The sequence below is a fragment of the Setaria viridis genome, chromosome 7, assembly GCF_005286985.2.
Source record: "Setaria viridis chromosome 7, Setaria_viridis_v4.0, whole genome shotgun sequence".
Classification (NCBI taxonomy): domain Eukaryota; kingdom Viridiplantae; phylum Streptophyta; class Magnoliopsida; order Poales; family Poaceae; genus Setaria; species Setaria viridis.
In genome coordinates, this window is record NC_048269.2 from 30,388,655 (window position 1) to 30,400,370 (window position 11,716).

At 42.7% G+C, this 11,716-nt stretch overlaps 1 protein-coding gene across 1 annotated transcript; it reads left to right on the plus strand.

The window, feature by feature from the left end:
- The first annotated feature begins 1 nt into the window (after window position 1).
- On the plus strand, window positions 2–8,984 carry LOC117863786 (DNA-directed RNA polymerases IV and V subunit 2). Its single transcript, XM_034747630.2, has 8 exons — window positions 2–253; window positions 1,597–2,230; window positions 2,779–2,985; window positions 3,761–4,641; window positions 4,751–5,042; window positions 5,637–6,578; window positions 7,411–7,682; window positions 8,239–8,984. The coding sequence occupies exons 2-8, from the start codon at window positions 1,622–1,624 to the stop codon at window positions 8,738–8,740; spliced, it is 3,705 nt and encodes a 1,234-aa protein (XP_034603521.1). The 5' UTR covers window positions 2–253; window positions 1,597–1,621; the 3' UTR covers window positions 8,741–8,984.
- The last annotated feature ends 2,732 nt before the right edge of the window (window positions 8,985–11,716 follow it).

Sequence of the window (11,716 nt, forward strand, 5' to 3'; positions counted from 1 at the left end):
GAGGCGCTTCTCCCGCAGAGGCACAGAAACCCCTCCCCCCCCCACTCTCGGAAGCATCGACCCCATCGCACGGAGTCGTCACCCCGGCGAGCTAGGGTTCGGCTCCGGCGAGGCCGCCGCGCGCGCCCCCTCAGGGTCGAGTGCGCGTCCGGCCTCCGAAGCTCCCTTTCCCGCCGCCGGGCGCGGCGGGCGCCGGATCCTCGACCTGCAACTCTTCAGTTCTCAGTGGAGTGGAGTGGACATCCATTCGGAGGTACGTGGATCGATCCTCTTCCTTCGTTGGCAGGTAATCCCAGCTTTGATTGGACGGATTCCCTTGTTCTGAGCGCTGGATTTGGTTTTCATTTAGTTGGGGATTAGTTTGCGGCGTGGTGCGGCTGTTAATCCACTGCATTCGTTAGGTGATTCAACTAGGTTCGTCTTCTTCTTCAGCGCGCAATGCTGACACTAGTTGACACCCGCAGAGCTTCCCGCTACCGAGGAGCGAATGCAGCCTATTTTTCATGTATCTTGGGGTTCAACTGAATCCATATGACCCACCCAATCCCCATGTCAAGTCTATCACCTAGTGGTGACTCGTTACTGTGAAATAAGGTTATTCAGCAGTGTAGAGGGGGTTATCGGTTGTGACTTGCTTGTGTGGACGTTTTATGTGTGACACCTGTCCAGTTTCTAACCCATTGATGGCAAGCCAGGGTGTTGATAATCGATAGACTGGCTTGTACTATCATTATTTTCTGCTTTTGTGGCTGTATGCTAGGGTATTGGTCTGATTTGTGCTATCACTTGCTCCTTATGTACTGTGCAACGCTGTATACTGTAAGCTGTATAAATGATTTAACACCATGCTGAGGTTGAGGCAGACAACTTTATGGGAAGATCCTGCATGCATGCAATTGCTCGTGCCATATGTGTTGGTTATTAAGGCGTCGCCCTAAGCGAAAAAAGAAATTGAAAGAGGGAGGGGGGGGGGGGGGGTTACATGCAGGCAGCGGAACTCTCATCTGCACTCCCCATCCTCACTGATTTGGTGGCAGAGGTCCATCTACATGGGAGTGGGTGGAGGTGCAATTCAAGGTCGATGGGGATGTGGAGGGTGGGGCTGCGGCCTGTGGAGGCCTTTGTGCGGCTGGGCTCATGGTTGCTCCCTCTCGCCGTGGTTCATCACGTGTGCGTGTAGCGTCGAGGACCAGGAGGCGGTGTGTGGTACTGGTGGATAAAATCAGGAATTAAGGTATGAGGGGGCAGGGGGAAGGTTATGGCCGTTGGCTTGTATTGGGCCTTAATTGTCCTGTGGGTTGACTGTCTGTTATGGTCGTGTCCCCTGGAAGCTCTTATTTTTCCTTTTCTTGTCTAATATATGTCAGTATGATGTCTGCCTTGCTCGCCTTGCCTTAAGCACCTAGGGGATATAAGAGGGGCTAAGGTCGCCATGCATCACCTTATCGCCTTAAGAACAATGCTCATGAGTGCGTTTTCCATACATCATTAATGATTTCGGTTTCTAGATCTGAACGATGCACTCTATATGACATGCTTTCTGTTGAAATGATTAATTTCTAATTGCTAATTTGGTAAGTTTGCGATACTTGATAGGGTATAAGCTGCCAGTGTTTGTGCAATGGAAGAGCTACAGAAGGACAGCGGGCAATCACCAAACCGCTCTGATTCTGAGCCAGAACTTATGGTACTGGATGATAATCGAGCGGAAATATCCCATAACATGGATGAGGGAAACAATTATTCTCCTATAGATGTCGATGAAGGGCAATCTTCAATGGATGTGGATGTGAAGGGAAAATCATCCCTTGATGATGAATCACTTGATGGTGATGCTAATGGAAAGTCTTCTTCCGAGCCATATTCAAATGTTCCAATTGACATGAGTGTGGAAAGCCTAGAGAAGTTTTGCAAAGAAGCATCAAGGTCTTTCTTTGATGAAATTGGTCTGATTAGCCATCAGATAAATTCCTACAACGAGTTTGTCTCGCATGGGCTCCAGAAGCTTTTTGATTCACTGGGGGATGTGATTGTTGAACCTGGTTATGATCCTTCAAAGAAAGGATCTGGTGGGTGGAAGCATGCCATCATCAAATTTGGGAGAGTGAAGCTTGAAAAGCCTGTATTTTGGTCTGGCAAAGATGAAGTTGATATTGATTTTAAACCGAGACATGCTCGCCTCCAGAATATGACATATGCTTCCAGAATTAAAGTAGAAGTGACTATAAAGGTCCAAAGTATTTTCATTATCTCTATATGTCAATTACCTGTTCTTTCTCCCATGATTTTCCCCTAAAGTGACACACATCTATACAAACTATAGAATCATTGACGAGGAAATTAAATAAATTATAAAATGCTTCGGTAAGGATGGCATGATCCGAATCATACATTGCAGGCAACAAAAAGTTCTGCCCTGTTCTCATAAGTAAACCTATAAACCAATGCCTTGGCTATTATTTTGCTGCTGAGAAATATTTACGTGCAACATTTTGATTGTCAAATTCCCCTGATACCCTAATCAATATATTGAATTATCTGTGATTGAACATTAAATAGAGAAGCCTAGTACTGGATGGATGATTGGTGTTTCAGAACATCATTAGTTTTTTTTTTGCACACTGGATTCCAATTGAAGAATTAGGTCTTTAAATTTTCTTATTCCTTGTGCGCAATGAAGCATGAAGTCATGCCACTGATATTGGTATCACATTGTTACTCAGATTTTCTTACGTATTACAGTCACCTGATTATCTGATCTTGTTTTAATTGCATCAGGTTTATTCTTTGGAGAAAAGTGACAAGTCTAAAACAGGGAATGATGATTTTGTTCAAAAAAGGGACTTTATGAATGAAACTCATTGGATATATATTGGCCGCCTTCCGGTTATGGTGAAATCAAATTTGTGCTTGCTGCATAATCTCAAGGAAAGTGACTGCCTGTTCGATGCAGGCGGATACTTTTTGGTCAAGGGAATGGAAAAGGTATAACTCCTAAAGGGTCTGGTACTCCCCTCTTTTAAAACACAGCCAGGGGGTGCATATCCTCTATGTGATTGTCTTTTTTTGTTAATATATTTTTCAAGATGATTGGGTCACATGTTCAACTTTTAGGTGCCCCTTTTGTTGTTCGAGATGAGACTATAGAGTAACTTTCTTAGAACTGAGGCAGAAAAATCTTATATGTGTATTACTGGTAGCTCTTAGGACGGAAAAAAACATCCACATATATTTTTCGAAAGCACTAGTAGCATAATGACTATATTTGCAGTGTCGTGAATTGTAGTTATATAAACATGGGGTGCTATCAAAAGGAATTAACTGTGGCACAACAGCCACATGACTACATGAGTTGGTCTCCTGCTGGTGCCATATACTGGCTTCTTGTGTTTAAGCTATATATAGGTCTCAATGTGCTGCAATATGTTACTAGGCATATCATGGAGATTCTAATAGCTTTGGGAAATTTTAATGAGGAACATTTATTGGAATAACAAGGCTTGCTGACACGCTGACACCGTTTCATGATTATAGAAGTAGTAGACTTCTTTTAAAATTAAAGCAGGAAGCACTGCTATGTCATTTAAGTAGGAAATAGAAGTAGTAAACTGGAGAGCTGATTATTTGCTAAGTTCATATGGAGTTTCCTTTTGGGGAGTGGCTCTGTCAGAGTAGCAGCCCTTTACTGCAAAGAGAACATTGTACCATATATAGCATATTTCTTCTATCTAACTATGCTTCCATTTTGTGAAACCTCCAGGTATTCATTGCTCAAGAGCAAAGATGCCTGAGCAGGCTTTGGATTTCTGATCGTCCTTGCTGGACTGTCTCTTTTATGTCTGAAATCAAGCGAAGACGCATATATATTAAACTAGTTGAATCTACAAAGAGCGATGATTTCAGTGGGAGCAAAATCATTTCCATTTCCTTTCTGTATGCGACAATGCCAATTTGGTTGATGTTTTTTGCACTAGGAATATCATCAGACAAGGAAGTCTTTGATGTGATAGATATGCAAGATGGTGATGCTTCTGTTATCAACACAATATCTGCAACTATCAAAGAATCTGATGAACTGTGTGAAGGCTTTCGTAAATCAGATAAAGCCCGTCAATATGTTGACGAGTTGGTAAAAAATTCAAGATTTCCTCCAGCGGAGTCCTTTGATGACTATGTTGATAGGTTTCTCTTTCCTGATATTAGTGGACATAGGAACAAAGCACTTTTCTTAGGTTACATGGTGAAATGCCTGCTAATGGCTTTCACTGGAAAGCGCAAATGTGACAATAAGGATGATTTCCGGAATAAGAGGTTGGACCTGGCTGGTGAATTGCTTGCAAGGGAACTTCGGGCACATATTAGGCTTGCAGAGAGACGCATGGTTAAGGCCATCCAGAGAGATTTGAATAGTGACCGCGAATTACAAGACCTTGAACGTTATCTTGATGCATCGATTGTTACTAATGGTCTAAATCGTGCCTTTTCCACCGGTTCTTGGTGCCATCCCTACAAAAAAACTGAACGGTGCTCAGGAATTGTTGCAACTTTAAGGAGAACGAATCCTCTTCAAATGATATCTGACTTGAGGAAAACCCGTCAGCGGGTTGCTTATGCTGGGAAAGCTGGTGATGCTAGATATCCGTAAGTAACATTATTTTCAGTTTTTCACCCACCAACTGTTGCATATCCATCTTGCTCTTTTGTATGCCTTAGTGTAAACTGACTTGAAACTGAAAACCCTTACCTCCAGGAATCCATCCTACTGGGGAAAGCTGTGTTTTATGTCCACTCCTGATGGTGAAAACTGTGGACTTGTTAAAAATCTAGCTGTTACTGCTATTGTTAGCTCTAGGGTGGGGCAGCCTTTGATTGAGAGCTTCATTTCTTGTGGAATGAGTAAGCTGAATGAAATTCCTACTGAGAACATTCAAAGAATGGATAAGATCTTTCTGAATGGCAATTGGGTTGGGTGTTGTACTGATTCAGCTTCATTTGTATTGCGATTAAGGTGCATGAGACGCAGCAGTCTGATCCATCCACAGGTTTCCTCTCTTCCCATGGCTAGACTCTTTCTGCTTTTATTGAGGTGCTTGGTTTGCAGGTTCCATATCCGTATAATGTTTTGTTTTGTAAGAGTTTCTATTTCCTGGTGATGTGTCATAGCTTTTTGCAAAGGCCAATCTTTGTGGATCCATGTAACTTATACAACCTGCCTGTTTGATAATGGTTTGCCTTAGATCATTTTTTGTCTTTGTATTTCTGCTTTGCAATTCTGTTGAGGATCTTGGTGCTGTCTTATATATGTTATCCATTTCTTGAGAATAAGTGTTTTTCACAATTCGGTCAATGAAGTAAACAGTTTAAAATCTTTTCGGGTGAAGTGATCAAGTTGTTATCCTAGTTTGTTCATTATCAATTTCCCAAATTGTGCTTTTGCGTTACTTTTCTGTTCCAGTTAACTGCCAAGCATTTCCTGCCTGCCTCTAGTGCTGTGTGTAATTTTAGGCTGCATCCTTATCTCGGTGCACAAATCTAAAGGATGTCAGCTGCTTTAATTTGTTTACACCTTCTCGGTGGTATATACGATTATTCACGCCAAGATGTTCTTTATAATGTTTCCTGTTTGATCTAATTAGGTCGAAATCAAAAGGGACAAGCACCAAAAGGAGGTTCGTGTGTTTTCTGAAGCAGGGCGAATCCTCAGACCTCTCCTGGTGGTTGAAAATCTAAATAAAATCAGAAAACCAAAGGGCCGCTCATACTCTTTCCAGGAATTAATTCAACAAGAAATAATTGAGTTCATTGGTGTTGAGGAGGAGGAAGATATACAATGTGCCTGGGGAATCAGACATTTGTTTGGGAGTGAAGGAGAGATATCTAGTTATACTCACTGTGAGCTGGATCCTTCTTTTCTGCTGGGATTAAGTTGTGGCATCATTCCTTTTGCAAACCACAATTTTGCTCGGAGGGTACTATACCAATCTGAGAAACACTCACAGCAAGCTATTGGGTACTCCACGACAAACCCACACATCAGAGTTGATACTCTTTCTCATCAACTATATTATCCTCAGAGGCCTCTTTTCAAAACAGTTATAGCTGACTGTCTTGGCAGATCAGATTATACTATTGGAAGAAGAGATGACTTTGCTAGACCAGAATATTTCAATGGCCAAAATGCGATTGTAGCAGTTAATGTTCATCAGGGGTTCAACCAAGAGGATTCCTTGGTTATGAATAGGGCTTCTCTTGAACGAGGTATGTTTAGGACTGAGCACCTCAGGAGCTATAAGGCAGATGTAGAAAACAAGGATGTAACCAAACGACTGAAAATGAAGGAAAAGATAGACTTTGGAAAAATGGAAAGCAAAAGAGGACGTGTCGACAATCTTGATGATGATGGCTTACCTTACATTGGCGCAAGTCTTCAGACCAATGACATTGTTATTGGTAAAGTCTCGGAATCTGGAGAAGACCACAGTATTAAGCTGAAGCATACCGAAAAGGGAATGGTTCAGAAAGTATTGCTTTCAGCAAATGATGAAGGGAAGAATTTCGCTGTTGTTACTCTAAGACAGGTAAATAGTGCTTATCTTAGCAAAATATTAACTGTGTAGCACATTCCTTGAATTTTGACTTCACTAGTGGGTATACTGACCTTATTAGAAAATGAATGCTACAGTTTTCTCTTGATCTCTCTCTATTCCATGGATTGGTGAAAACCAACTCCATTGGCAATGATTCTTAGTTGAGTTTGTTGTCCATTCTGTGAGCCTAACAATATACTATACTTCAGGAGCTACTGAATCGCTGCTTATTTAGCCCAGTAATTATCTTGCTCCTGACTGATTATTGTTGGCTTAATTGACATTTCCTTTTAAAAAACGAACATGGAATTTATCCGCATGTATATTCTTGCCATGCAACTAAGAGGAGATAATGGAAGAAAGACAAGCATCAATGTGCACTCATGGGTACCCCAGAGAGGTCATGGTATTAAAGGATTCTATCATACTTCATCCTTTTATGCCTAAAGTAAAACTTGCTAAAAATTTGTTACCCTTTTGTGGGGTTCAACAGTTTACTTGGTTCCTTCCATTCCTGTGTTTTTCATAACACTTTTAAATTGTGCCCTCCTCTCTTAGAATTTTGAAAAGTGCCTTGTTTTTTTTTCTGCCAATTTTAAGTTTTGCCTTCCTTTAATTTTGGGAGATGGATGGGCCAGATAGGCCGCATGCCTGATTGGGCCAGCAGCTTCACTCTCCTTTTTCCATTTCCCTTAGATTCCTTCCAACACCTGTAATGCTACGTTGTGTAAGCATATTCTTCAGCCCTTTTTGGTATACCTTCACATTCACACATTTTAGTTTTTGTTGGCTGTACAACATTTTTCGGCTGATCTGATTTCAGGTACGAACACCTTGCCTTGGAGATAAGTTTTCTAGCATGCATGGCCAGAAAGGTGTTGTTGGCTTTCTAGAATCTCAGGAGAACTTTCCATTTACTCGCGACGGAATAGTCCCGGATATTGTGATAAATCCACATGCCTTCCCAACACGTCAAACTCCTGGCCAGCTGCTTGAAGCTGCTTTGGGGAAGGGAATAGCCCTCGGAGGTACAATGAGATATGCTACACCATTCACCACGGCATCAGTTGATGTTATCGCAGAGCAGTTGCACAAGTAAGTGTTTCTTTTTCAAATGGATGAATAGCTGCTTGCCTTAATTCAGTAACCAGACTATTGCACACTAAACACATAGATGAAATGCTTTGAAAGGGTTGAGCGTTTTAGTGAGACTCATTTAGACTTTGTAATTAGTAAGCTTATACATCTTATAAGGATCTTGGTACATCATTAATGCACCCTATGCTCTGAACTTGCACATCATCCTTTAACCTTAACTCTCTAAGGTTTACAATTGTTATTTCATACAACATTTCATATGTATATATCTTTTTATAGTTTTTTCTCCAAATGGTGGGAGGGTGCAGCTGTCCTTTTTTTGAACTTATATTATGTATCAGTCGATCCTTATCTTTCTCTTAAACGACACATGCATAGCAGCACTACTAGAAGATACCAAGATTTTAGTGTAGCCATTCACTGACATGTTGGTATCGGTGAGATGATCAAGCGTAATTTGCAGGGAATAGATCTGAAATGATTTTCCAATTTTCTTGGGGTATAGACTTGTTTAGTCAATTTCCAAAAGTTTATGTGTCGTATTGCATTGCAGGGCTGGATTTTCAAAATGGGGAGCCGAGAGCGTTATCAATGGCCGAACTGGTGAAAGGATGCAATCCATGGTTTTCATGGGCCCTACATTTTACCAAAGGCTGATTCACATGTCTGAAGATAAGGTGAAATTCCGCAACACTGGACCAGTGCACCCCCTCACAAGGCAGCCTGTTGCAGACAGGAAAAGGTTTGGTGGAGTTAAGTTTGGAGAAATGGAGCGTGATTGCCTCCTCGCCCATGGGGCAGCTGCCAACCTGCATGAGCGGCTGTTCATGCTTAGTGATTTCTCACAGATGCACATCTGCCAGAAATGCGAGCGGGTGGCAAATGTTATCATGAGGTGCGTCCCAGGAGGTAAAAAGATCAGGGGGCCGTACTGCGGCTTCTGCAAGTCTTCGGAGAACATAGTGAGGATCAATGTACCCTATGGTGCAAAGCTGCTCTACCAGGAACTCTTCAGCATGGGGATCTGCCTCAAGTTCGAGACAGAAGTCTGCTAGAACTCCTGAGCCTGTTTGTTATCCAGTCATGTACATAAACCTCTGTGGTGCTGGCATAGCAAGGATGGGCGAGCCCAATGAGTGAAATGGCACCGCCGGCAGGATATCTCCAGCCGGTGGGGGGATCTATATCTAGTTTGAGAAGAAACCCTGTTAAAACTAAACCTTGTAGCGTTTATGTGCTGTTTCACTCAGCTCATCTGGTAAACTATGTCCAAGTGAATGGACTCTCGTTTCGTGTTTCCTTCCTGAATTTCTCTGTTGCATGCCGCCTCGTTTGAACAAAAATGTGTTGCATGCCGCCTCGTATGAAAAAAAAATGTGTTGCATGCCTTCTTGTTCGAAGATTTCTTTTCTTATGTTGGTGCTCCGTGGGGATTAGGAAATGATGCTATTGGAGCTTTGTGCTTACTGCTGAGCTTATTGGTGCGATGGATCGTAGGTTATGCACCATGATTCATGACTCCGATTATTGAAAGTTCAGAAGCAAATGCCGCTTGACGTTTGAGTCTGCAGACTCCAGTCTGCAAATTGAGCGTTTTGAAACTGTCAACAGATTGTGTTAGAACTGCACCTGTATAGTATAGTGCATTGGAAACGTTGATCTGAGTGCCGTTTTGTTTGGACTACCGAATAATTACTAGGTCGAGTTCATCCTAGTTCTTTGGGGGGAAAATACAGAAAATGTGCAGCTGTTGGCTAGTGAGTCATTCCTTGTTTCGAATCTGCAATCTAAAATGATTGGATCTGCTGCCGGCTACAGAATACATATTCCGTCACCATTTAACCAAAAAGTAGGATCGAAGCTTCTCTTCATTCTCTTAAAAAAAGACGAGCCTCAACTTCTCTTATCAGCATCAAGAAAAAGCTGCATGATAGAAGGTGCACATGCATTTTGCATTTCTGTAGGCGATCCATCACAAGCGCATATATACACAGATCACAGAAGAAGCTTGGACAAAAGAAAAATCAAATGAAAAGATATCAAGAAACAACATAGCTTCGATCGATCGTTACTCATCGACGTTTTATTTGCATTGATTGATACAAATCAAGATACAAAACGCATGAGGATGATCAGAGACTAATCCATGTCCTCCCCATGAGCTCAAACGAGAAAGAAACTAGAACAGAAAACCAGATCCTCTCTACCTGAGGGAACAAACAGCGGGTACCAAGAAGTGAATGGGGGAACTCCATGCGAGGCCTCTCCTCCTACAGGCTACAGCTTGAGGAAGAAGAAGGGTGCTCGATGCATCTTTGCCTATAGCTTTACGATTGATGCCTCTCGATCCAAAGGTACTTATACTACAAATATCCCGCTCTCCATCGCCCCAAAGTCTTTCTGATAGCTGGTGGAACAATTTGGACCTGGCTTTGAAACATGTCGTGAGGGGTTTGAAAGATGCATGTCTCTTGCAGTGACAGGTCAGACAGGGAGAGCGAGGGATCGCGTACATTGAACCTGGACGACCCTCCTTTAGCTTTTGCGTTTGGGGTACATGGTTTCTGGCCTTTTGGGATTTGGGAATACGAGTCATTGATTCTCTGGTGTCGTCCCGTCCCAGCTTTTTCTTTGCCTTTATGCTGCCTGCCCATTCAGTCACGCACAATGCAACTAGCCCACTGGGTTTGGGCGGATTTTATACTAGGAAATTCCTGATTAGGTAATGTGTTCTGCAATTGTTTACTGTATGATTGCTATCATCATCTAGTTAATGTTTGTGAAACCTGCAAAGCCCCACCGACAACCACCATGCAGGACAACAGGGAATACTTCGTGTATCATGCCAAAATGCTGCAAGCCTGCAACTGTATGATATGGTATACTCAATTCAAAACTCACACAGGTCCATCATGTCCATCATGCCCATCAAGAACAGATGCACAAGAAGGTTATCCCGGCACGTTTAGCTTATTGTTCAACATGGATCAATCAGACATCAGTACCACATCTCACAGGACACTGTAGGCCTGTAACTGTAAGGCTAAGCTGTAACAGATGAATTTCTCTTCTGCCTTTATAACTGAATCTAATTACTGCTTCGTCAAGACAAACAGTGCACCAGATATCACTTCAGCTAAATGCCGCAATGCGCCTGCTGCTGATGGGTCACATCTGAATGATTGAAACCAAACATTCACAAGACTACATTAGGCAATCGCACAGTGTCACATGGGTAGCTACCTTTTCCACCTCACATGCATGCTTGCACCCATATTTCAGTGTGGTTAACACAAGGTTTTATAGGATCTCAGGAAACTATAGGCATGTAAGGCTGTAACAGATGAATCTCTCTTCTGCCTTTATAATTGGGTTACATTTGATAACTGCTTCGTCAAGATAAACAATGTACGATATCACTTTCTGCTATATGCCCAAACGAGCCAGTGTGGTTAACACATACTGAAACCAAATTAAACATTCACATGCTTCTACTACCGGATATGTATCTCAGTGTGGTTAACACATACATTTTATAAGATCTACATGGCGTTGAGCTGTAACAAATTTGCGTGGCCAGGAACCGAGCGACGACACATGCACGGCAGCAGCGCAGAGCCCTGCTGGAGATAAGGGAATTTGCAGGCTGGGCGCTTTTGCTCCATGCACGCTTTCTGCGATTCCGAGCTCGATCGCGCGCGGATCGACCAAAGGCCTCATGAGATTATTCCCTTCGTGCCCCGGACGGCTTCTAGTTAACCTAGGCCGTATCACGGCCAGGTGCATTAATTGCCCTCCATCCACTACACCGAAGTCCACGTACAGGCGGCAGCAGCCTACTACTCTTCAGTCGTTGCTCAGTCTAGCTCTGGCTAGCAGCTAAGACTTATAAATAGCAGCCACTCTGAGCTCATCATCAGCGGCGGATTAAACAAGTGGAGTGGTCCACGGGAAATGGAGTAAGTTTGGGTTCTAATTGGTTGGTTGTCACCTGGAGTTCTCCACAAACTACTTCAGTAGCCACACATGTT

What these genes read in the sequence shown, in the direction of transcription:
- LOC117863786 (XM_034747630.2), top strand. Translation starts at nt 1,622, where the DNA reads ATGGAAGAGCTACAGAAGGACAGCGGGCAATCACCAAACCGCTCTGAT. An exon ending in CTGTTGTTACTCTAAGACAG is followed by an intron (nt 6,579 to 7,410) that starts GTAAATAGTGCT and finishes ATCTGATTTCAG; the next exon opens with GTACGAACACCTTGCCTTGG. An exon ending in ATCGCAGAGCAGTTGCACAA is followed by an intron (nt 7,683 to 8,238) that starts GTAAGTGTTTCT and finishes ATTGCATTGCAG; the next exon opens with GGCTGGATTTTCAAAATGGG.